This window comes from Panthera onca, chromosome A1 (genome assembly GCF_046562875.1).
Source record: "Panthera onca isolate mPanOnc1 chromosome A1, mPanOnc1 haplotype 2, whole genome shotgun sequence".
Lineage (NCBI taxonomy): Eukaryota > Metazoa > Chordata > Mammalia > Carnivora > Felidae > Panthera > Panthera onca.
Window position 1 is genome coordinate 212,159,424 of NC_138339.1, and position 27,662 is coordinate 212,187,085.

The following is a 27,662-nucleotide window of genomic DNA, read 5'->3' on the forward strand; positions in this document are numbered from 1 at the left end:
AAAATTAAAATATATGAAAACGAGACTACCAAAGGTGTGAGAAGTAAATGAAAGCACAGTGTTGAAAAGTGATCACATTGTTCCTAAAATAGATGTATTATTTGAAAGTAGACTATGGTAAGTTGTAGATGCATATTATAATCTCTAGAGCATCTCTGTTCAATAGAGTACCCACTAGTCACATGTTGCTATTTAAATTTGAGTTTAAATTAAAATGAAATAAAATCTAAAATTATTTTCCTTGATTGCACTGATCACATTTTGAATGGCTAACCACATGTGGCTAGTGCCTGTTATATTGGACAGCACAAATATAAAGCATATCCATCACTACCGAAAATTCTATTGGACAGAGCTACTCTAGAAAAAGAGGCATAACGAGATAGCCTATGAAAGAGACAACATGGATATATTGTCCCTGGAAAGAAGACAAGAAAAGATGTATCACAAACAGGACAAAGAGCAAAAAAACATCAAGATGGTAGACTTAAACACATCTAAATCAATAATTATATTAAATGTAAATGGGCTGAACATTCCAATTCAAAGAAAGAGCTTGTCAGAATGGATGAACAAGCTGTTCAAAAGACACACTTGAAATATAAAGGCACAACTAGCTGAAAGTAAAAGAATGAAAAAGAACATACCATACAAACAGCACAAGAAAGATGGTATGGTTCACATTATTATCAGACAAAATAAACTTTAAGAAAAACAGTGTTACCAGAAAAAGACAGCATTGCATAATAAAAAGGACCATTCACAAAGAAGACATAACAATTATAAATGTGTACATACCTATTATAGAGGTTCAAAATATACAAAATAAAAATGAGTAGGATAAAGGGGAAAACAGACAAATCTACAATCATAACAGACAGTTTAACACCACTTTATTGACTGAAGAGGTAGATAAAATCAATAAAAACATAAAGGACTTGAACAATATTGTCAACATTGACCAAATCTGTATTTATAGACTACAACAGCCAATATCAGCAGAACATTAATTCTTTTCAAAGTTTACATGAAATGCTCACTCAAAGAGGCCATATGCTGATCATAAGTCTCAATAATTTCAATTTCAAAGAACTGAGAATATTCTCTGATCATAATAGTATTAAATTAGAAATCAATAACTGTAAGGTAAAGAAAAACAAACCAAATACTGAAAATGAAGCAAACACACTTCTAAATAACTCTAACCAAAGAAAAAATTTGTGATTTTTTAGTAATATCTTGAGAGAAATAATAATGAAACCATAACATATCAACTTTTATGAGGTAGAGCAAAAGCACTATTTCAATGGAAAATTATAGCTTTGGAGATCTAATTTAGGGGAAAAAAGGGGGGGAAAATCTGAACCTCTATGTTAAATAGTTGGACAAAGAATAGGAACCAAAGTAAATAAAAGTAAGGAAGTATTAAAGAGTGGAAATCAGTGAAATAACAAATGGACAAACAACAGAGAAAAATCAACAAAAAGCTATTTTTTTTGAAAGTTAATATCACTGATAAACTCCTTAGGGTGATTAAAGAGAAAGAAAAAAAAAAACCCTCATTCCAATATTAGGAATAAAAAAGGGAATAGCAATGCAGATTCTACAGATATTTAAAGAATAATAAAGGCTACATTATGAAAAAATTGCCAATAAATTTTAAAACTGAGATGAAATGGACCTATCCCTTTCAAATAAAACAGAGCTCTAAAGTTCTTAGGAAAAAAAAACAACAGACTTATCTTCACAACCTTGAAGTAGACAAAGATTTCTAAGACATAATAAGCACTAGCCACAATAAAAGATAAACTGTATGTAACCAAAACTTCTGCCAACTAAATGATACCACTGAGAAAACGATTAGGCAAGGCAGAGACTGAAAACAAGTATTCATAATAGGTAAGCATGACAAAGGACTTGTGTCTAGAGTATATAAAGAACTGTTACAAATCAACAAGAAGGTGAACTCAGTTTCTTTCAATAGGCAAAATATTTTAAGATAGTTCATGAAAGATATGCAAATAACCATTAATTATAGGAAAATATCTTGAACACCATTACTCATCAGCGACATGCAAATTACAACCACAGTGAGAGGACATGCACTCCTGGAATAGCAGAGTAAGGACCTCTGAAAATCCACTCCTCCAAAAAACCAATGGCAACACTGCAAAAAACTGTCAAAATCAATTTTTTTTCAGAACTCTAGAAATTAACAAGACTTCTAACAATCTGGCGATCATTTATCCAAGAAAAATAGGTGACCCTTAGTATGAACAGTAAGTTCTGTGGTATTTTAACTTGCCCTTTCCCCATTTCTCTCCCCAGCTCTCTGGAAACCTTGAAAAACAACTGTCTACAATGCTGGTGAAAACGAGCAGCCTGGCAACCACTGGAGGGGACAGAACAGGGTTGCAGCTTCCTAGGAGTCCCACCCCCAGAAAACTATCCCTACTTGACTTATCTAACAGCTTGCCGAAAAGCTCCATTTTTTAGAATTTGACTTCATGTGACCCACTCGGAGCTCCCAGTGTGCAAATAACAACAAAAAATCAACAACTGTTTAACATCACAGTTGGAGGCACCAAAACTAGTTGGAGCTAACAAGAGGATGACCAAACAAACAAACAAAAAACTTAAAAGGAAAAACTGGGAGTAAGATGTCCAAGGCATACAGTGTACAACTAGGAATCTAGAAGGCCATGCACATGTCTGGGAAAGTTCTGAGAAGGGCCTAATCGCTCACCTTCAGCTGACACTGAAGATTTGCACAAGCAGGAAGACACAAGCAAACTTGTAAGCTGCCTGTGAAGCCCTGAAATCATGTCCAGCATACACACAAGAGACCCTAGTCAAAGGCTAAGAGAACTGATTTCTTTGAGGCATTTAAGAAATCTCTCTTCCATCACTGGCTGGCCATTAAGCTAACTGAGTAAAAACTTCAATGGCTACATATGGCAAAGAATATAGACTTCAGAAAAATAGTCTACAAAAGTCATTAAACAAACAGGAGCAAAACCAAAGCCTAGGGAAGGGGGCATCTGATTTCCAGAGTCGTCCAATTATACTAGTTAACAGCTCTACTTTTCAAAAGAAATATGATAAGAAACACAAAGAAACAGGAAAGTATAGTATATACAGAGGAAAAAAGCAGTCAAAAAAAAAAAAAAAAATCTTTGAGGAAGCCAGACACTGAATTTAGTAGACAAACACTTTAAATTAGCTATGACAAACATGTTCAAAGAACAAAAAGAAATCATGTCTAAAAATTTAAAGTATGACAATATCTCACTAAAAAATATCAATAAATACAAATTATAAAAAATTCAAAGAGAAATTCTGAAGTTAAAAACTATAATAAGTGAAATGAAAAATAATCACCAAAGAGGCTCAACAACAGATGTAAGCAGGTGGAATAATCAGCAAACTTGAGTAAGTCAATTGAGATTATCCAGCCCAAGAAACAGAAAGAAAAAAGGATAAAGAAAAATTAACAGACCCTCAGAAAGCTAGAGTACACCTTCGAGTATATTAACACACACATCATGTGAGTCCCAGAAAGACAGAGAGGAGGGAAGAAATAATAATGAAGAATGATTACAAAGAACTCCCCCAAATTAATGGAAAACATTACTATGCATATCCAAGAAGCTCAACAAACTCCAAATAGGGCAAACTCAAAGAGACCACACTTAAACACATCATAGTCAAACCATCAAAAGACAAAGATAAATGGACTGTATGAGAGCACAGAGAAGTGGCTCATCCTCAGAAGGGATTCTTGGTAAAATCAATAACTGATTTCTCATCAGAAACTATGGAGGCCTGGGGCACCTGGATGGTCCAGTCAGTTCAGCATCCAACTTCAGCTTAGGTCATGATCTCACAGTTGGTGAGTTCGAGCCTTGCGTCGGGCTCTGTGCTGACAGCTCAGAGCCTGGAGCCTGCTTCAGATTCTGTGTCCCCCTCTCTCTCCGCCCCACCCCTGGTTGCGCTCTGTCTCTGTCTTTGAAAAATGAATAAACATAAAAAAAAATTTTTTTTAAGTAAATAAAAAAAGAAACTATGGAGGCCAGAGGCAGTAGGATGACATATTGAATGTGCTGGGGAGAAAAAAAACCTGTCAATCAAGAATTCATCAAACAACAAAGGTAAAATTAATAAATTTCCAGATAACCAAAACTGAGAGAATTTATCACTAGCAGCTCTACCCTACAAGCAATACTAAAGTGAGTCCCTCCTTCAAGCTAAAATGAAACTACACTAGATGGTAACTCAAATGCACACAAAGAAACAAAGAATACTAGTAAATATGTAAATATAAAGACAGTATGAACATATTTTTATTCGTAATTCCTTTTTTCTCTTGACTTAAGAGACAAATTCATATAGTGATAATTATAAAATTGTGATGATAGATTTTAATGTACAAATATATATTTTGGGGGTGCCTGGGTGGCTCAGTCGGTTAAGCGTCCATCTTCAGCTCAGGTCATGATCTCGCAGTTTGTGAGTTTGAGCCCCATATGGGGCTCTGTAGTGAAAGCTCAGAGCCTGGAGCCTGCTTCAGATTCTGCGTCTCCCTCTCTCTCTGCCCCTCCCCCATTCTCTCTCTCTCTCTCTTTCTCTTTCTCTCTCTCTCAAAAATAAACATTAAAAAAAATTTTAAAGACCTATTTTGTATGATAACAGCAAAAAGGAAGTAGAAGGGAAAAGAGCTACATTAGAAAAAGTTTTTGCACACAACTGAAATTAAGTTATTAATAGGAACAAGTTTGTTTTAAGCTAAATTGGTAATTGTGATCCCTGGAGTGACCACTGAGAAAATAACTCAAAAAAAAGAAAAAATGCAGTAAAATAAAAGTGAGGCAAAGAGGAGAGGACAGTCTGCAGAGCCATTCAGGAGGCAGAGTCATTGGAAACTTATGTCAGATGAAAGTGAGACATTCTCCCTCAAGGAGCACATAGTCTAGTTGAAGAATCTGAAAAGTGAACCAAAAAAAAAAATAGCCGTTTTGTCCAATGACTGGAACATAAATAAGGAAGGGGAGTCATAAGAGATGAGGCTGAGACTAGATCATGAAAGGTAAGGAATGATCTTTGTTCCTAAAGTATTAGGATTCATTTAAGGAATTGTGAGAAAAGAAGTGGCATGATTTTGAGCAAAAAATTGCCTGTGAGGCATTAGGGAGACGCACATCAAAACAACAAGATACCACTTCCCGTAATAAAAACAGGTAATAATAAATGCTGGTGAAGATGTGGAGAAACTGGAACCCCCGGACACTGCAGGTGTGAACGTAAAATGGGGCAGCCTCTGCGGAGGGCAGTTTGATAATTCCTCAAAATGTTAAACAGAGGGCTACCATCTGACCTAGCAATTCCACTCCTAAATATATACCCAAGAAAACTGAAAACCCGTGTCTGTCAAAAAACTTATATGAATGTCCATAACAGTATTATTCATAGCAACCTAAAAATAGAGAAAAACCAAATGTCTGTCAACCAATGACTGGATAAACAAAATGTGGTATAGCCACACGATGGAATATTATTTACCCATAAAAGGAATCAGGTACTGATACAGGCCACAACGTGGATGAACCTTGAAAACATTGTAAGTGAAGAAAGCCAGACACAGGCCACATATTGTATGATCTCATTTATATGAAATGTTCAGAGTAGGCAAATCTATAGATACAGAAAATATAGTAGCGGTTGCTGAAGGATGGGGGGGTGTGGGGTGTATGAAGTTATTGGAGAAGGAAACAAGGAGTTAATGGTACAAGGTTTCTCTTTGGTGTGATGAAAATGTTCAAAAGTTAAAGAGTGGCATGGTTGCACAACTCTGTGAATACATTAAAAACCACTGAGTTGTACATTTTAAGACGATAAGTTTTTAAAAAATGTAAATTTTATGGTATATTAATTGTATCTCAGTAAAGCTGTTACAAAACAAAAACCATGACTAGTTATTATTTCACACCTAGTATAACGAGTAAAATCAAAAAGATTAGAAATACTAATGTCGGCAAGGATACAGAACATCACCGTCGGTCAAAGGCTAAAACAGCACAAGTACCTTGGAGAACAGTTTGCTGTATCTCATGAAGCGAAACAGCCATCCACCCAATGACACATCAACCCAACTCCTCATTATTTATTCAAGAGAAGTGAAAAGTCATGACTACAGGACTTGTACAGGAATGTTCATAGAACCTTATTTGCAACAATCTAAAAATGGAAACCCCCAAATGCCTATCAACAGAACAGATAAATTATGCTGTTATTTATACAACAGGACACTACTCAACAATTAAAAAGTGATCAGTACAGGACCATGGATGGATTTAAAACCATTACCTTGATGGAAAGAAGCCAAATACACACACAGGAAAACTATACTATATGATTCTATTTACATAAAGCTCAAGAGCAGGCAAAACTAATCCATCATGGTAGGAAAAAAGACCATTGGCTTCCAGGGCAAATCAGAGGGGAAGGGGCACAAAAGAATATTCAGAGGTAATGCAAGTAATCTTGGTGGTTATACAAGTTTATAAAACTGCCAAAACTAACCAAAATGAATACTTAAGGTCTCTGCATTTTATTATATGTAAATTTGATCCCAATTGAAAAAAAAGAAAGAAAAGTATGTGAAAAATAAATGTTTTACTGAAATATTCAGGGGTGAAGTGATAGGATGTCTGTCTGGGATAAGTTTTAAATACTCCAGAACAAAGACTAGAAGAGTCAGTTAAAAGAAGACTGGCATACACTGATAAACGTTAAAATTGAATGATAAGTACATCACATTTACACTCTTCTCTCCAGTTTTGGATATCTTTGAAAATTCCCATAATGAAAAGTTAAAAGGCATTCACTCATAAATAAATGAGTATTTCTTACTGTAATTCTGTGGCACAAGTTCTGGGCTCTTAGGAGTTTTCAACTTGTAGGATACATCTCCAATATTAACTGTATCACCTAAAAAGAGAAAAAGGAAACACACCTTTACAAGAGACAATAAAACAACACACTATGCCTTTCCCAACAATGACTGCCCTGAGGACTTTATAGAAATGCACATGCCTGCCTATGTTAGGCCCCATCGACACACCTATGTCAGCCACTATGCTCTAAAACTTGTATCCAAAGTATAAGTTATATAATGGAGAAGTGAAGCACTGGGGAAATTCAGATTTTAAATGCTACATTAGCAAAAAAAGGTGAGGTACTACAGAATTTATCAATTTATTATTTTCTCACTAATAGCAACACTAATAAAGTCAACAATACAGAAGAATGCATTTTAAGATCATCCAAAGCATCCAAAAGGTGGCATCTTTAATACAAATTACAAACTTATTACATCTTTATAGGTTCCTATTTTTTCTATAAACATGTTCCCCAGCAACATAATCCAAAAATTCAGTATTTCTAGGAAAGCCCCAGCCTATATGCCAAGAATTTCTACATGAAACCAGCACAAAACAGGCAAAAGTTCTCAGTAGATTCTACATGGTTCTAATTTTAAGTAGCATTAATTTGTGGCTGTGGCTGATCTTCTAAAGTGCAGGACTAAACCAAACAATCTCTGCTTTGCTCTCTCCAACAGCAAAATAGACATACTGATCCCATCTGCACCTGGTACTTCCTTTGTAAAGGGCTCAATGATACTTAGGAAAAGTAGCTGTGCAAAACACAAATTCAACATTGCCAGTTGTGAGCTAGTTAGGTGTCCCAGAGACTAAGGCCTTAAATCATCGTAATAACAAAAACTGCCAACATTTGTTGAATGATTACTATCTGCTAAATACTTTATACATTCCCAGAATAACCATATGAGACAGAGGCTTTACAAATGAGGAAATCGGCAACTCTGTAAAAAAAACTAAAAAAGATTTTATAGATGAAGAAATGTATTATAGCTACGTGAAAAGTTGAGAGAAAAGTAGAAACATCATGTAAAACTCAGGTGTACCTTCTCGTACAGAATATGTGTATATTTAGAGTGTAAATCAAAGGAATTTTCCTGTGAATTAGTCTAGACATCAGCTAATACTTACTGAATACTGGCTATTTGGCAAATATTGTTATAGACACATTATTTATGTTACTTCATTTAATCTTGGCTCTAAGCAACCTGTGATTCCTGGAGTTATTTCATATAACTGCTACAGCAGAAACCCCACCTCAAATTAGCATAGTAAAAAGGCATTGCAACCACAATGAGGTACCACCTGACACTTGTCAGAATGGCTAAAATTAACAATTTAGGAAACAACAGATGTTGACGAGGATGCAGAAAAAGGGGAACACTTCTCCACTGTTGATGGCAATGCAAACTGGGGAAGACACTCTGGAAAACAGTATGGAGGTTCCTCAAAAAATTAAAAATGGAACTACCCTACGACCGAGCAATTGTACTACTAAGTATTTATCCAAGGGATACAGGTATGCTGTTTCGAAGGAGCACGTGCACCCCAATGTTTACAGCAGCACTATCAACAATTGCCAAAGTACGGAAAGAGCCCAAATGTCCATTGATGGATGAATGGATAAAGAAGATATGGTACATATATGGAGTACTACTCGGCAATCAAAAAGAATGAAATCTTGCCATTTGCAATTACATGGATGGAACTAGAGGGTATTATGCTAAGTGAAATTAGTCAGAGAAAGACAAACACCATATGATTTCACTCATATGTGGAAAGAAACAAAACAGAGGAACATAAGGGAAGGAAAAATAATATAAAAACAGAGGGAGGCAAACCATAAAAGACTCTTAAATGCAGAGAACAAACTGAGGGCTGCTGGAGAGGAAGTGGGTGGGGGTGATGGGCATTAAGGAGGGCACTTGTTGGGATGAGCACTGGGTTATGAATCACTGGGTTCTACTCCTGAAACCAATACTACACGGTATGTTAACTAACTTGAATTTAAATAATTTTTTTTAAAGGCACTGGAGTTTGTTACAGCAGTTATAGGAAATAGCTCACAGGAGCCATGGGTTACTGAAGAGACCACGACTCAGTTACTAGTCTACAGCATGGTAGAGAAGGCAAAGGAGAAACAGAAGTCACACAAAGTCACATCTTAGGAAAAGCTGACTGAGACACTGTCCCTTGTACCACTAGATCCACACCTGGGACATCATGACCAGAGGACAACTTTTTCCCCCATTTCATTTTGGTAATTTTTAAACCTGTAGGAAAGCTGGAAAAACACTATCTTAAATTACAGAAATCATGATTCTTCATCTGTAATCTAGTCTTCAGATACATCTTCTAACAATAAGGACACCGCCACAGGTAAACTGTTCATACAGCCTCTGCGTAATTCCCTCATGACTCAAGAGTCCTGGGCAGGGCAGTTAACTGGCGGAGCCAAGGTTACTACCCACAGCCTGGCTGCAGGAGGCAGGCAGGAGGAAGAGCTGACCACTGTGATTTCTGGGGTAGAGTCAGAGCGCTGCCTCCTTTCAAGACTTACACCATAGGGGATTCTACACTTTCTCCCTCTCCCCCCATCTCCTAGCCCCATCACCTCCTCTCTTTCCTTCCTACCTCACCATGACCCCAAGTCTTCCTTGCTTGCTCTGCCTCTTCTCCTCAACTTCCTAACACTGTGTGCAGAGGCCCAGTTCTAGCCTCTTTTCTATTCCACCTACCACCTCTCCTTGACAAGCTCACCCAGTCTTACATCTTTCAATGCAACTAATATATTGCTGGCTCTCAAATTTGTATCGCTAACCCAGACCACCGAACTCCAAACATGGATACCAACAGACACTGAGATGCCTAACATATGTTAAACCTAACATATTCAAAATTGAGCTTCTGATCTTTACACCAAAATATGCTCTACTCACAGTATTCCCCAGTTCTGCAAATGGCAACTTACTCCTTCCAGGGGCTCAAACCAGAAATCTTGCAGCCATTCTTAACTTTTCTCTCACCTAACATATCTCCTGCCTCAACCCTTGCACCCTGTTTATTCTCAACAGAGCAGCCACAGTGATCATAATAAAATAGGAGTCAAGTAATGCAAGTCCTTGCTCAATCCTCATCTTTGCAATGGTCCAAAAGGCTATTTTGATCTCACTCCCCCATTTCCTCTTACCTCATCTCCTACAAGTGTCCTCCTGACTTATTCTACTCCAGCCACACTGGCCTCCTCCCTATTCCATCAACATATCAGACTCATACTCATTTCAGGCTTTTGCACTGGATTTTCCTACTGACTGAAATGTTCTGCCCACACATATTCATTTAGCAATCAGGGCCCAACCATTTGTGAAGATGGGGCAAGGATAGTGCAGTATCCTGGGACTAGCAATAATAGGAAGCCATGGCCACCACTAGGCCTGTAAGGACCTAGTGCAAGTAGAAGGGGACAGTGCCTGCAGAGAAAGTATATTTAGAAAGCTTCCTAAGTGAACTGTGACCCTTTGTGGAGGAATACAGCAAACCTATGGTGGTGACCTGGCAAGGAGGAGGCTGGGGAATAAACAGGAAACAAAACTTGACAGCACTAAAAGTAGAACTAGATAAATCCATAATCATACTTGGATATTTTAATATATCTCAGCACTTCATGAAGAGCAAGAAAAAAATAGAAGGATATAGAAATAAGAATATTTCTTCCTCAGCCTTCGGCTAAAACCAACTGGAAAACAGGATAGAGAAGATCTGAAAACACGATTAACCATTCAACATAAATGACTTTTACAGAACTCTGCACCCAACAAGGGCAGAATACATATTTTTTGCAAATACACATGAGACATTCACCAAACTAGATCTTAGGCTGGACCGCAAAGCAAATCTTAATAAATGTCAAAGGGATGAAATCATACAAAATATGTTTTCTGATCAGAATGTAATTACCTAGAAATCAATAACTAAAAGATAACTGGAAAATCTCTCAACATTCGGAAATCAAACCAAAGGCTTCTAAAAAAACCCAAAGAAGCAATCACAATGAAAATTGGACTTGTGAAGAAATAAGGATAGAGATCTAGTCATGCCTGCTGTAGGCAAAGAAGAAAATGACATTCATAGGCGGTAGGTATTTGACCTTCCTGCCTCAAAGCTGATGTTCTTGGCCACCTTCTGTTACCATGCTATACTTTTCCTGAGTCATCTAATCCCTGCTAATGGCCCAACTCTGACCTCTGTACACTAAAGTCTTAAACGTCCCCTTTGGCTCAGATCTCTCTCCTGAGATCCGTATCTATCAGCAGGCTACTGGACATGCTTAGATATTCTAGAGATAATTCAACTTTAACATGAGAAAATCAGAACTTTTTACTTTCTGTGTGTGTTGTCCAATTATGTCCGACCAGCTCTACCTCTTCTATTCCTATCTCAGTGATTGATGCTTTATTCCCTGGCCTGAAAGTTCTTCCACAACTCTCTCACACCCTTTCCCTTCAGACCCCTACTCCTCAAATCTCTTCATCTCCCCGTTGAACTTTCCCTAACTTTTCCTTTTGCATGATCTCCACCTCCATCAAGAATTGATCCTCTCATTCCTGTCTTTCTGCTAGCACAGTATCTGGCTCATGCTTCTGTAATAGCATTTCTCACACTGTATTACAAGTATTGATTATTGTTCCTCTGCAATAATTCTCTTTAGGTTAGGATAAACACTTCCTAAGGGTCCAGAGCACGGCAGTCTTAAGGAGATCAGTTTCTAGATCCGTTCTTCCCGAATGCTGACCTGACAGAACTGGCCCTGCAGGTCCTTCGTTCCCAGAGGCTCTTTCAGAAGCCCTCCCCCTTACATTTCTACAGTGGATGGTGCACTGCTCCAGTGGACTAAACAAATGAGGCATTTTCAATTATGGTCTAGGAGAAGCTTCCTTTAAAGATTATTCAAGTCAACATAAACTGCCTCAGAATAGTTTCTCCATGTCTTCCATATTCCTACTAAAAGTGAAGAGTAGCCTTAGAAATGCCTGAAGTATTTTTGGCCTGTGTCAGATACAGTATATTGCAGAGTAGGGAAGTGGGAGTTAATACTGTCAAATAATCCAAGATGGGAGAGCTCAGAGTGCAAACCTTGCTTTTTACGTACTTAAAGGCAAGCTGCTTTTTAGCTCTCCTCAATTCTTACCTTGAGAACACATACTATTCCTACACACACACAAGAAGGCACTTCTGAACACCTGAAGCAGCACACATAATTGACGCTGCTCAGTTTTAATGTCACTGAAGTAACTGTCAGTACTACCAAGATTTTCACAATATGGTGGATAAAAACCACAGAAAAAACTTTTAAATGTCTGTTTCAGATCAGATATGTGTCTTTCAAAAGCCTGCTAAAAATTTCTTCTCGAATGTCATCATGAACCATTCATTCCAATTACAGTCATTCCTCATCTTATAAAATGGCTATTTTCTAACTCTTACGGTGAAAAGGACATACTACCTTCTGAACCAGTTAGTTCTCATTTCACTAAATACAGTGTCAAAGCTGGATCATGAGGTTTAAACAAACTGATGCATTTATTTCTGATTTTTATACATGGTTTTAATTGTTCTCTAAGACGCATCAACAAAGTTTATTACACATTTAATAAAACAATATCATGTCTTCTATCAGAGACCTCACTACATAAATAACTTCCTTTAACTATTACATTACTTATAAATTATACTAAAAAATAAAACTGCAAAGCATACATTATGAAATCGATGACTTAAATATGTGACCACTAGATTTTACTGCATTTAGTAATCTAGCCTATAAAATGTGGCCTGCAATTTCTCATTCAGTGGTTTTTATAACATTCCTTATTATACATACTAACACATTCATTCAAATTGAAAGGAAAAATGTTTTTTTCTGTCAGAAAGCCTAATTAAGCTGATTGAATTGATAATACAGGCTACCTTTTTTAATTATGAAAACTAAAATTTGATTAAAAAGTACTTAGGCACGCGCTCTCTCTCTCTCTCTCAAAAATAATTAAACACTAACAAAAAAAATTTTTTTAAGAATTTATGTTTCAACTGGCTGCTATTTGTAAACTCACTTTACACTTCTCTCTCAAAACAACTTAGAGATCCATAAGTGGCTCAGCACTGAGGTAAAATGATCAAAATGCCCGAAGAGCATGAGATAAAAATGACCTGAGGGAAGATGGCGGCGTAGAAGGCCTCTGAGCTCACCGTGTCCAGCTGATCACTTAGATTCCACCCACACCTGCCTAAATAACCCAGAAAACAGCCAGAAGACTAGCAGAACAGATTCTCCGGAGCCAAGCGCAGACGAGAGGCCCACGGAAGAGGGTAGGAAGGGCGGAGAGGCGGTGCGCGCTCCACGGACTGGCGGGAGGGAGCCAGGGCAGAGAGGAAGCCTGCCGGCCAAGCAGAGGCCCCGAGTCTGGCTGGCAAAAGCGGAGGGGCCGGACGGAGTGTGTTTGGACAGCAAGCGGGACTTATCATCTGGAAGGTTATAAGCTAACAGCTCTGCCCAGAGAGCGGGAGAGCTGGGGGACAACGGGAGGGAGAGTTGTTGAGCCCCGGAAGACAGGGCGCAGCTCGGCGGGGAACAAAGGCGCTCACCAGCGCCATCTCCCTCGCCCATCCCCCAGCCAAAATCCCAAAGGAAACCAGTTCCTGCCATGGAACTTGCTTGCCACGGAACTTGCTTGCACCGCGCAAACACCCAACGCTGTGCTTCTGCGGATCCATCCCTCCGGCAGGTCTGACTCCCTCCTGGTGCCGCAGGGCCCCTCCCAGAGTGGCTCTCCGAAGGAAAAGCGAGCTGAGCCTGCCCCTCCCACCCCTGTGCACCTTGCCAATCCACCCCAGCTAATACACCAGATCCCCAGCCTGATCCCACAAGCCTGGCAGTGTGCAAGTAGCCCAGATGGGCCACACCACCCCACAGTGAATCCCGCCCCAAGGAGAGGGGAAGAGAAGGCACACACCAGTCTGACTGTGGCCCCAGCAGTGGGCTGGGGGCAGACATCAGGTCTCACTGCGGCCCCGCCCACCAATGCAAGTTATTCAAGACAGCACAGGGGAAGTGCCCTGCAGTTCCACACCACTCCAGGGACTATCCAAAATGACTAAACGGACGAATTCCCCTCAAAAAAACCTCCAGGAAATAACAACAGCTAACAAACTGATCAAAAACGATTTAAAAAATATAACAGAAAGTGAATTTAGAATAATAGTCATAAAATTAATCGCTGGGCTTGAAAACAGTATAAAGGACAGCAGAGAATCTCTTGCTACAGAAATCAAGGCACTCAGGAACAGCCAGGAAGAGCTAAAAAATGCTATTAACGAGCTGCAAAATAAAATGGAGATGACCACAGCTCGGATTATAGAGGCAGAAGAGAGAATAGGTGAACTAGAAAATAAAATTATGGAAAAAGAAGAAGCTGAGAAAAAGATTAAAAAATCCAGGACTATAAGGGGAAAATTAGAGAACTAAGTGATGTACTAAAGAGAAATAATCTACGCATAATTGGTATTCCAGAGGAGGAAGAGAGAGGGAAAGGTGCTGAAGGTGTACTTGAAGAAATCATAGCTGAGAACTTCCCTGATCTGGGGAAGGAAAAAGGCACTGATATCCAAGAGGCACAGAGAACTTCCTTCAGACGTAACTTGAATCGATCTTCTGCACAACATATCATAGTGAAACTGGCAAAATACAAGGATAAAGAGAAAATTCTGAAAGCAGCTAGGGATAAACATGCTCTAACATACAAAGGGACACCGATAAGACTAGTGACGGATCTCTCTACTGAAACTTGACAGGCCAGAAGGAAATGGCAGGAAATCTTCAATGTGATAAACAGAAAAAATATGCAGCCGAGAATCCTCTATCCAGCAAATCTGTCATTTAGAATAGAAGGAGAGATAAAGGTCTTCCCAAACAAACAAAAACTGAAGGAATTCATCACCACTAAACCAGCCCTACAAGAGATCCTAAGGGGGATCCTGTGAGGCAAAGTACCAGAGACATCGCTACAAGCATGAAACCTATGGACATCACAATGACTCTAAACCCATATCTTTCTATAACACTGAATGTAGATGGACTAAATGCACCAACCAAAAGACACAGGGTATCAGAATGGATAAAAAAACAAGACCCATCTATTTGCTGTCTACAAGAGACTCATTTTAGACCTGAGGACACTTTCAGATTGAAAGTGAGGGGATGGAGAACTCTTTATCATGCTACTGGAAGTCAAAAGAAAGCTGGAGTAGCCATACTTAGACAAACTAGACTTTAAATTAAAGGCTGTAACAAGAGATGAAGAAGGGAATTATATAATCATTACAGGGTCTATCCATCAAGAAGAACTAACAATTATAAATGTCTATGCGCCGAATACGGGAGCCCCCAAATATATAAAACAATTACAAACATAAGCAACCTTATTGACAAGAATGTGGTAATTGCAGGGGACTTTAATACCCCACTTACAACAATGGATAGATCATCTAGACACATGATCAATAAAGAAACAAAGGCCCTGAATGATACATTGGATCAGATGGACTTGACAGATATATTTAGAACTCTGCATCCCAAAGCAACAGAACATACTTTCTTCTCGAGTGCACAGGGAACATTCTCCAAGGTAGATCACATACTGGGTCACAAAACAGCCCTTCATAAGTTCACAAGAATTGAGATCATACCATGCATACTTTCGGACCACAATGCTATGAAGCTTGAAATCAACCACAGGAAAAAGTCTGGAAAACCTCCAAAAGCATGGAGGTCAAAGAACACCCTACTAAAGAATGAATGGGTCAACCAGGCAATTAGAGAAGAAATTTAAAAATATATGGAAACAAACGAAAATGAAAATACAACAATCCAAATGCTTTGGGATGCAGCGAAGGCAGTCCTGAGAGGAAAATACATTGCAATCCAGGCCTATCTCAAGAAACAAGAAAAATCCCAAATACAAAATCTAACAGCACACCTAAAGGAAATACAAGCAGAGCAGCAAAGACACCCCAAACCCAGCAGAAGAAGAGAAATAATAAAGATCAGAGCAGAAATAAACAATATTGAATCTAAAAAAACTGTACAGCAGATCAATGAAACCAAGAGTTGGTTTTTTGAAAAAATAAACAAAATTGATAAACCTCTAGCGAGGCTTCTCAAAAAGAAAAGGGAGATGACCCAAATAGATAAAATCATGAATGAAAATGGAATTATTACAACCAATCCCTCAGAGATACAAGCAATTATCAGGGAATACTATGAAAAATTATATGCCAACAAACTGGACAACCTGGAAAAAATGGACAAATTCCTAAACACCCCCACACTTCCAAAACTCAAACTGGAGGAAATAGAAAGCTTGAACAGACCCATAACCAGCAAAGAAATTGAATCAGCTATCAAAAATCTCCCAACAAGTAAGAGTCCAGGACCAGATGGCTTCCCTGGGGAATTCTACCGGACATTTAAAAAAAAAATTTTTTTAAACGTTTATTTATTTTTGAGACAGAGAGAGACAGAGCATGAACGGGGGAGGGTCAGAGAGAGAGAGGGAGACACAGAATCAGAAACAGGCTCCAGGCTCCGAGCTGTCAGCACAGAGCCTGACGCGGGGCTTGAACTCACGAACCACAAGATCATGACCTGAGCCGAAGTCGGACGCTTAACCGACCAAGCCACCCAAGCGCCCCTCTACCAGACATTTAAAGCAGAGATAATACCTATCCTTCTCAAGCTATTCCAAAAAATAGAAAGGGAAGGAAAACTTCCAGACTCATTCTATGAAGCCAGTATTACTTTGATTCCTAAACCAGACAGAGACCCAGAAACCCAATAAAAAAAAAAAAAAAACTACAGGCCAATATCCCTGATGAATATGGATGCAAAAATTCTCAATAAGATACTAGCAAATTGAATTCAACAGCTTATAAAAAGAATTATTCACCATGATCAAGTGGGATTCATTCCTGGGATGCAGGGCTGGTTCAACATTCGCAAATCAATCAACGTGATACATCACATTAATAAAAGAAAAGATAAGAACCATATGATCCTGTCAATCGATGCAGAAAAGGCATTTGACAAAATTCAGCATCCTTTCTTAATAAAAACCCTCAAGAAAGTCGGGATAGAAGGAACATAAACATCATAAAAGCCATTTATGAAAAGCCCACAGCTAACATCATCCTCAATGGGGAAAAACTGAGCGCTTTCCCCCTGAGATCAGGAACATGACAGGATGTCCGCTCTCACCGCTGTTGTTTAACATAGTGTTGGAAGTTCTAGCATCAGCAATCAGACAAGAAAAGGAAATCAAAGGCATCAAAATCGGCAAAAATGAAGTCAAGCTTTCACTTTTTGCAGATGACATGATATTATACATGGAAAATCCGATAGACTCCACCAAAAGTCTGCTAGAACTGATACATGAATTCAGCAAAGTTGCAGGATACAAAATCAACGTACAGAAAGCAGTTGCATTCTTATACACTAATAATGAAGCAACAGAAAGACAAATAAAGAAACTGATCCCATTCACAATTGCACCAAGAAGCATAAAATATGTACGAATAAATCTAACCAAAGATGTACAAGATCTGTATGCTGAAAACTATAGAAAGCTTATGAAGGAAATTGAAGAAGATATAAAGAAATGGAAAACATTCCATGCTCTTGGGTTGGAAGAATAAATATTGTTTAAATGTCAATACTACCCAAAGCTATCTACACATTCAATGCAATCCCAATCAAAATTGCACCAGCATTCTTCTCAAAGCTAGAACAAGCAATCCTAAAATTCATATGGAACCACAAAAGGCCCCGAATAGCCAAAGTAATTTTGAAGACCAAAGCAGGAGGCATCACAATCCCAGACTTTAGCCTCTACTACAAAGCTGTCATCATCAAGACAGCATGGTATTGGCACAAAAACAGACACATAGACCAATGGAAAAGAATAGAAACCCCAGAACTAGACCCACAAAAGTATGGCCAACTAATCTTTGACAAAGCAGGAAAGAATATCCACTGGAAAAAAGACAGTCTCTTTAACAAATGGTGCTGGGAGAACTGGACAGCAACATGCAGAAGAATGAAATGAGACCACTTTCTTACACCATTCACAAAAATAAACTCAAAATGGATAAAGGACCTGAATGTGAGACAGGAAACCATCAAAACCCTAGAGGAGAAAGCCGGAAAAGACCTCTCTGACCTCAGCCGCAGCAATTTCTTACTTGACACATCCCCAAAGGCAAGGGAATTAAAAGCAAAAATGAACTATTGGGACCTCATGAAGATAAAAAGCTTCTGCACTGAAAATGAAACAATCAACAAAACTAAAAGGCAACCAACGGAATGGGAAAAGATATTTGCAAATGACATATTGGACAAAGAGCTAGTATCCAAAATCTATAAAGAGCTCACCAAACTCCACACCCGAAAAACAAATAACCCAGTGAAGAAATGGGCAGAAAACATGAATAGACACTTCTCTAAAGAAGACATCCGGATGGCCAACAGGCACATGAAAAGATGCTCAACGTCGCTCCTCATCAGGGAAATACAAATCAAAACCACACTCAGATATCACCTCACACAGTCAGAGTGGCCAAAATGAACAAATCAGGAGACTATAGATGCTGGAGAGGATGTGGAGAAACAGGAACCCTCTTGCACTGTTGGTGGGAATGCAAACTGGTGCAGCCGCTCTGGAAAACAGTGTGGAGGTTCCTCAAAAAATTAAAAATAGACCTACCCTATGAGCCAGCAGTAGCACTGCTAGGAATTTACCCAAGGGATGCAGGAGTGCTGATGCATAGGGGTACTTGTACCCCAATGTTTATAGCAGCACTCTCAACAATAGCCAAATTATGCAAAGAGCCTAAATGTCCATCAACTGATGAATGGATAAAGAAATTGTGGTTTATATACACAATGGAGTACTACGTGGCAGTGAGAAAGAATGAAATATGGCCTTTTGTAGCATGTGGATGGAACTGCAGAGTGTGATGCTAAGTGAAATAAGCCATACAGAGAAAGACAGATACCATATGTTTTCACTCTTTTGTGGATCTTGAGAAACTTAACAGAAACCCATGGGGGAGGGGAAGGAAAAAAAAAAAAGGTTAGAGTGGGAGAGAGCCAAAGCATAAGAGACTGTTAAAAACTGAGAACAAACTGAGGGTTGATGGGGGGTGGGAGGGAGGGGAGGGTGGGTGATGGGTATTGAGGAGGGCACCTTTTGGGATGAGCACTGGGTGTTGTATGGAAACCAATTTGACAATAAATTTCATATATTAAAAAAAAAAGTATTTAAACATGATAAAAGCATTTTCTCAAATACTATACTGGCAAAGGTATGCTGAATGAAGGGTTCATTTTATCACCTCTTTTCTGAGTACATTAAACAAGCAGCCTCTACATGAGGAAAAAACCATAACCTTTTGATAAATTTTGGTAAAGCCTTTTTGGTGAATCTTCCAGAAACTGAGGCAGAGTGATGGTACTGGCTGGTTAGGTCAGTGACTCTACCTGCCAGTCAAGTGGTTTCCAATTATTGGCTATGAATAAAACTGAAAAGGCTATAATCAAGTTGTCAGTTGATAGACCACTAAAAATAACATTTTTGATAATTAATCAACATATTACTTTTGGCTCATATATAAAAAGTCTGTAAAGAACTGAGTGATATTTCTATATCAAAATTATATACATTGCAGCAAAATTAGTACTCAATTAGGAGCTATTAATTACATTAATATTTAACTGGGGAAAAGCACCACTCATGTTGTTAACAGGTATATTTCCGCAAAATTTTACATTTTTTTAAGAAATTTGAAACATATTGATGTTCTTTTGAACAATTATGCTTTAATAATTGTAGTGATAGGTATGTTTTAACACTTAAACATTTTTGTGCAGAGAAATCTAAAGACAAAACATTTTAAGAGTAAAAATATTAAGATAAAATTATGATGAGTAGTGGTAATTGAAATATAAATTCAAGGAGATAAAAAAAAGTAACATGAGCTTCCTGATAGTTAAACATGAGCTTTTTAATCTATTTTTCAAAACAGAGATAGTGGCTAACATATTACTAGGATATTCTAATTTCACTTAAAAGATACACTTTCAAGACTGTTAAAAATTTTTATTTTAAAGGTCAATATTTACAACACACTGGAAACACTGTACTCTGCAATTATTTATTCTTTTCAGGAAAATTTCTAGATATCAACTTCAAAATATACAAAGGGATACATATGTTCAAAATCCTTTTAGGAGGTAAGTGTGAAAATTTTTGAAGACCACTGTTCAGTCTGTAAAAGTGCAGCCTTTTGTGGGCAGGGCCTATGTTTTAATCACCTTTGTACTCATAGAGCCAAAAATAATATCTTAAACCAACTGGGTATTCAAGAAATGTTTGGTAAATGAATATGTGAATGAATACAGCTTTTAATTAAATACTGTTTTCTTAATTAAGTGTTGTTTTAAGCCCTAGTTCACTGATTTTCTGCACTGAGAACAGCCTATCTTTCAAAAAGCTCAGAAATCAAGTCATTTGTAAAGACTTGATTTAAATGAAGTAGTGTAAGTATGTTCTAAAGGGAAGTGAAAATACTTATATAACACAATAGGTAATACAACTTAGAAGAAACTAAGGTATACCTTTCTTCAAATACACTATTTTGGTTCAATACAATCATTTTTTTAGACACTGTAGTTAATGATATAAGATACTCATAATGGAAACTACTAGAATAACTAGAATGGGTTAACAAGTACAGATTGTTATAGAATATACTGCTTAACACTTAATTACATTTATTACAAATAATGCAAAAAAGCAACCACATGTAACTCAGATTACTTAAATCCCTGTATACAGCAAAGAAACTCTCACACAAATACTACCACCAATAAACTGATATATATTTTATTCAGGCATGGAAAGTATCGATTTGAAAATTAAAAGCCCTGAAAAGAATCCGAAAGATAAAACCTTCCAAATGAAATTAACTTTAAGGTTCATTTAAAGTAATAAGGTTTGATTTTATCACTTGCAATCATCCTACTTTAAAGGAATTTCCCAAAGGTTTATAGGAAAATAATCTCTATATTCAAATAATAATTAATAGTGTATTTTATTTTTTTAATATTTATTTATTTTGAGAGAGAAAGTGTGTGAGCAGAGGAGGGACAGAGACAGAGAGACACAGAATCGGAAGCAGGCTCCAGTCTCAGAGCTTGACATGAGACCTGAACTCAAACCGCGAGATCATGACCTGAGCCAAAGTCAGACGCTAAGCCACCCAGGCGCCCCAATAGTGTATTCTAAATAACACTTATTCTTGTAAAACCCCTTTGGATATTACACACTTGAGTTTTAGTAGACAGCTGTTTTGTTTTACCTACTCAATATTCTTTCCCTTTTGACAACAGAATCCCTCTGTCCAGTGGAGAACCCACCCCATCTTGTTTGGGTAGAGTTTATACCATTAATCCCAACCTTTACCCCTGCACCAAAACCTCCAGAAGTGAATATCCTGCACAAACTTGTCAGAATATTCCACTCTCTGGCCACAGTGATTGTTTTAGAGATGGACACATGATCCAGGCTTGGCCAGTAAGAGTTCTCGCAAGAATTTTTGTCAGAGCTCAAGGAAAAGATGTTCTCTCTTTCTCTTTTTTTAAATTTTTTCTTAATGTTCATTTTTGAGAGAGAGGTGGACAGACAGAGTGTGAGCCAGGGAGAGGCAGAGAGAGAGGGAGACAGAATCCGAAGCAGGCTCCAGGCTCTGAGCTGTCAGCACAGAGCCCAGTGTGGGGCTTGAACCCACAAACAGTGAGATCATGACCTGAGCCAAAGTTGCTTAACCAACTGAGCCATCCAGGCATCCCCCTCTTTTTCTAACAGTGTGAAGTGTAAGGACCCTCAAAATCTGGGGCTGTCAGTAAGGCTATCATTGCTACCACTTGAAGAAATCCCAACAGCTGTTGAAACCAATACAGCAAAAATCAAATCCAACAAATGGAGAGTAGAAAGGAGGCCGGGGGGGGGGGGGGGGGGGGGGGGGGCGGCACGGGGAAGGGCAGAGAGGGTCCAAGCCCTAAAGATCTTTGAACATCCTACATCTAGCCTGAAACCATTAGATCTCCCACCTATGTGAACCCATCACCATGTTTTTCTATGCACGTTTTCCCCTGGGGGAAGGGAATCATTCTTGGTTAAAAACCACTGGTTTAGTGTCACCACTTTTTTTAATACAAAACTTAGACCCAAGAGAAAACCAAATATATCAGCAATTTCCAGATTAGTCTGCATGTTCCTAACACAGGTCTTCCCAATGATTTATTAAGTTACAATTGTTTTGGGATTTTACTGCTAAATGCTTTAATATAGAAGGGCCACAATGTCCTCAGGGTCAAAATAGCCTACTGCAAGTTTAAAATAGTTAATAATTTTCCCAAAGTTCAATACCTAGTAAATACAGAGCTAAGACCTGAACCATCATAGTGTAGTTTTTCCCTTTACACTCTATTCTTCATGAAGCAGGAGTTCTCTACTTCCCCTCCCCAAAGTCATTACTTCTATTGTAGCTCTGGAATAAAATCACAAAAAAATGCATTATGGGTGGATGTCTATTGCACTTTTTATATATTTAAAAACAGACAACCTGTGGCACCCGGCTGGCTCAGGTCAGTAGAGCATCCAACTCCTAATCTCAGGGTAATGAGTTTGAGCCCCACATTGGGTGTAGAGATTTCTTTTAAAAAAATAGAAATAAAAGTAGGCAACCTGAATGTCCAACAATGAAAAACTGGTAAAACAAATTATATGAATAAATATATGACTTTAGTATCTACTTAAAATGAACATGTGTAGCAATATTTACCACTTTGTTAATATGTTACAATAATGGTTAAGTGAGAATTATAAAAAATACATGATCCTATTTTTAAAAAAGAAATGTGCAGTTGTACAAATAAATATTATATGTATTTCACAAAATCTGATAATAGTAACACCATAAAGTTGACAATGATGACTTTGAATGGGAGATTATATCTCAGGGGATTTGTCTGCACTTTACTTTTCAACAATGAACACAATTTCTTATACAAAAAGTATTTTTAAAGATTCCTTGATCAAATTTATTAATATACAAAAGTCATAAAAGATAAAACAGAGTCCCTTTAATAACAATGGTGTTAAATGACAGCACTAAACATGTCATGGTGGATTACACAGAGTTATGCTTCCAGGTTTATCATTTCAGCCTGCTCCATGGTATATCTAAACAGTTTACTGTCAGAGTCCCACTGAGCCAATTTACTTGCCTCCATCTGTGAAACCCTGCAATAATCTTTACTGAAAATTCTTTGCAGTAGCTAACCTCCTTGTAAGCCTCTTTGTTCCTAAAACTAAGAGACAACACTACCAATTGAAGCATAAAGAGATACAAAGAATTTACAAATTATCGATACTTAAAACTATCCAATAGCAAAGGACAAAGGGCAATGGGTTTTGGGATTTGTTTTTTTTTTTGTTTTTTTTTTTTTTAACATAAATGACTCTCTCTTCTTTACCAGGCTTTATAAAGCTCCTATCTTGAAAGCCAACAAGGCAATTCCAGCCTCTCCTGGAAGGAGATAGTTAAAACTCTGATAGTTTTAAACCTACAGTACCTGGTTTCCTTCTCTGTATGAATTTTAGTATTATAAGTCACTGAGTGCTTGTATCGTGTCAACACGATACAAAGTGTTGACAGGTACCAAAGGAATATAAAGATAAATAAGACATACATACAGTCCAGGAAAGATAAGAACAGTATAGAACATGAATCTACTGCTTATGTACCCCAGTGCTCTTTTTCCAATCTACAAGGAAGCAAGGTCAATTACATGCAGAGATGAGTTACTGGTCACATGTGTATATGCAGCTGGGAGCATCTTTCCAATCTAAATTGTAATTCATTACATCACAGTGCTATTTGTGGCTTTTATTTTGTCTATGTATGACCTCTGGTTCAAAATGAGACACTCCAACCTTTATGACCAACATTATGTCCCGGGGTAGCCAAGAGCTTGCCTCCGATTTACCTGGCTCTCAGCTGTTCTTAATAGAGTCCAGATCTCTCATAAGTTTCCAAATGAATTTACTCAGTCTTCACACCTGCAACATTGGGCATCTTTGCAACAGCAAGGCAAGTAAGTTTAGCACAATTTACTCCTTGTGGTCTGATTCTGCCAGTCAATGACTAAGTCTAAAGTTAATATGTTGTCTATAATGTGTTCATGAGTCTCACATTTTAAGCAAAGCCTGTACTTTGATTTGTTGGACATAATGTTGAGGACAGTTTTAATGTTTTTATAATCACCACATATTATTCATGTACAAAGACCAATTTTTTTAAAGGTCATACGACTTAACTTTTTCCCGTATGCCTAGCCAGCTAGCTGATAGTTTTAAACCTAAAGTAACTGGTTTCATTTCATCTAAAGCCAAGGAAACGGAACAATTCTCCCATAGCTAAAAATATATATACTAAGAATAATAAGCTAACTTTTATTGAATGTTAACATGTGCCAGGAATTATATGAACTAATTAAATCCTCATAATAATCCTATCAAATATACTCTTTTTATCCTCATTTAAGAAAACTGGGACACAAAATTAAGCAACCCACCCTCAGATCTCCATATCCAGATGGTGCAGAAATGGACTCCAACCCATACTGTTTAACTCCAAAGCCCAAGTTACAGATTATGCTGCACTTCCACCCTTGTCCTCCCTGCTTTCTAGGACAAAGAAGCAACAAACAAACAAAAAACTCTTAATATCACAATAGTCACAATAACTGGTAAAGGAGCAAAATTTGAAATCACAACTCCACACAAAACGAAAAAAAAATTTTTGTTCAGTAAATGAATGAATGGATGGAATATACGGGACCTAAACCTGGCAAGGAAAATTATTGGGGCCAGTCTTTGCAAGAACAATGAAACCTACAACTTCCAAGTAAAAACCTCTGGTATTCTAAGCATCAATGACACTGACAAAATCTTGCCTAGAATCACTTTGCCGTTTAAGAACAGCCAACAACATACATCCCTTCCCCTTAACCAGCACAAATGCTCTAACTCCAGCATGTAACAAAAAAAGATTCTGAAAACCAGCTCTAGTATAACCAAAAGGGGGAAGAAAAAAAAAAAAAAAAGCCTGAGTTAAGAAATCAGACACGTGATTCTAAAGCAGTCACTAGCTGTGTGATCTGCAAGCCAGTTTTCCCTTCTGGGTCTAAATTATCTCATTGGTACAGTCAGGAGTTTTAAAATTAAGTTGTGATTTTCAGCTCTAATAAGATGTGAACACTTTGGGAAAGGAAAACTCCTGGAAAATTCAGAAAGGCTTGCGTATACATTTAAAACACTGTTAACGATGGGATCCTTGGCGAGAACGTACACTTCTAAGCCGCCACTAGCCCTGGTTGGAACATGACACAGACTGGCTTCTAGGCCCTTGACACTCTGAGAGCAAGGTCAATCCCAGGTTTCAACAATTTCTGAGGGCTCCTGCATTAAACCCCAGCGTGTACTGCAGTCCAAATCAGCATCCCAGGGATAAAAGCAGCGGGGGGCGGGGGGAGGCGAATGCACTATTCCAGGTCATCATAAGCCTTAGCCCAGATCCCTCGGACTACAGAATGAGGCCCAGAGAGTGCAAGCGCCTTGCCTCGCGATACACAGCATTAGCCGCGAGATGTAAACTAGAATGTCTATGTCTTGGCTTCCCGCGCGGCGCTCCTTCCCAAGCGAAGCAGGAGGGAGTGGGGTGCAGAGGACCGCAGGGGCCCCGCACAGACCGCAGGTGCGGCGGGGACGTCCCAGGGTTACCTGTGTCGGCCCCCGCCCCGGCATGCAGCAGTCTGACCTCCGACCCGCACCCGTCTCCGCCGGGCCTGCCCCGCACCACCTGCCGCAGGAGCAGCCGCATGCGCCGCGCGGCCGGGCCGCCGTGGCCGCCGGGCGCCCCGAGGAGCAGGAGCCGGGACTGCATGGGGCCGGACGTGTTGCCGGGGCAGGGGAGCGGGTCCCGCGCGAGCCGCGTCCGGGACGGGCAGCGTGAGGCGGCGCGGCGAGCGGGACAGGAAGCGGCTCCGCGCTGCGTCCGCCGGAAACTCCTTCCCCCGGCGCGGCCGGCTCAGCAGTCTCGGGCCGGCCGGACCCCAAGCGGACTGAGGGAGCCCGAGAAGCGCGAGCCCGGGAAGCCCGCACCCGCCGCCGAGGGACGACCCGGAGCAGGTGCGGCTGAGCGCTGAGTCCTGCAGGCCGCCCGGGTGCCTCTGCGGCGGAGCTGGGGGGACGTGGCTCTGGTGCGGGCCTCGCCCGCACCTGCGTCGGTTCACCTGGCCTCACCAGGCCGGCTTCCAGTCGTTCCCCTGTAGTCCTGTAAACTCGGAGTTCAGGAAATGCCCCCGGGTACTAGGACTGTTTAATGGTGTGGCTCTTCAGATGCTTTTACCAAGTCTTCCCTTCCTTTCTTGGTTAATGGCCCAGTCTTACTATATTGCCCTTTTCCTGTAGGCTGCTTCAAATCCTTTAAAGAAATTGAGTCCGTACCCTGGAGATTGTGGGAACTTTCACCTATTTCGATGCATTGTAACCATACCTATGTTTCCATACAGCATTTGAAAGCCTTGTCCTTTATCTTTTTTTTCCCCCCTGTATGCTTGTTGTCTTGTATTTTAAAGGCAAAACTCACATCTTGGTGATTTATACAAATTGTCAAAATGTCAGAAAGGACCCAAATCAAGTACTTGTTCAGTCATTCTGCGGTGGAAGTGTTATATAAACATAATTTATGTCGTTAGTAAGAGAAAAAAGTAGGACACTGGTTAAAGCTGACTCCCTGTCACACATGCCAAAGGCAGAAGAGGTCCTACCACAAAGCAGACTAAGCCTAATATCTCCAAATGTCTCCACAGCATCTCCAAAATGTCAGGAGTGAATTGGCCAACGCAAAATGTTTAAATCAGGTTACTCCAAACCAACAGCAAACCAAAAGAATGCAGAAGGCTTCACTTGCAGTTAAAGGCCTTGGTAATTCTGGAGTTGTCCCTATCTGTAAATCTATATTGAGCACCTGCCGTGTCATAACCCTGTGACAGGTGCTGAGAGGTGATGGGTGGCTGTAAAAGAAAAGCAGTGCTGGATAAGGCTTTGTGCATCTTGTCGAGGCCTTGGACCTAAACGGTGAAGGCTGAAACAGGCTTCTAACCTAGTTAAGGGGCTGAAAATGAAGGTAAATGTTTGCATAGTACATTGCAACATGGTTTCGTATGCATGTTCTCGTAGAATCTTCACTACAGCCCTATGAGACTGCTAGGAGAAGAAGACAGAAATGTAAGATGTAGGAGTTTATGAAATGTTTTTCCCACCGTGAGTTCATACTGTGTGCCAGGTATTATGCTAAATACTTCAAAGCATTACTTCATTTCACACAGGCCTTTATTATCTATCCTGTTTCATAGGTGAAGAAACTGAGGCTGGAGAAATTAAGTTCCTTGATTAGGACATCTCTACTTAATCTTACTGGAATCCAGTGCACACTTGAAACAGTAGAAAAACAATGTAAGGTAATTTAGCAAAGTGCTAAAAGCTC

The 27,662-nt window shown here is 39.1% G+C and overlaps 1 protein-coding gene across 2 annotated transcripts in view; it reads right to left on the reverse strand.

Annotated features, from left to right (window-relative positions):
* The window catches only part of VWA8 (von Willebrand factor A domain containing 8), a 365,498-nt gene extending 339,342 nt beyond the window's left edge, over positions 1-26,156 (reverse strand). For both annotated transcript variants that reach the window (XR_009611412.3, XM_060637082.3), the window contains exons 1-2: positions 25,895-26,156; positions 6,910-6,987 (exon numbers count right to left, since the gene is read on the reverse strand). Coding sequence is in view for 1 of the 2 variants with exons in the window: in XM_060637082.3 (XP_060493065.3) it covers positions 6,910-6,987; positions 25,895-26,057 (241 nt within the window). In the remaining variant the exon portion in view is untranslated. The remainder of the gene's footprint in view (positions 1-6,909; positions 6,988-25,894) is intronic.
* Positions 26,157-27,662: the final 1,506 nt, after the last annotated feature.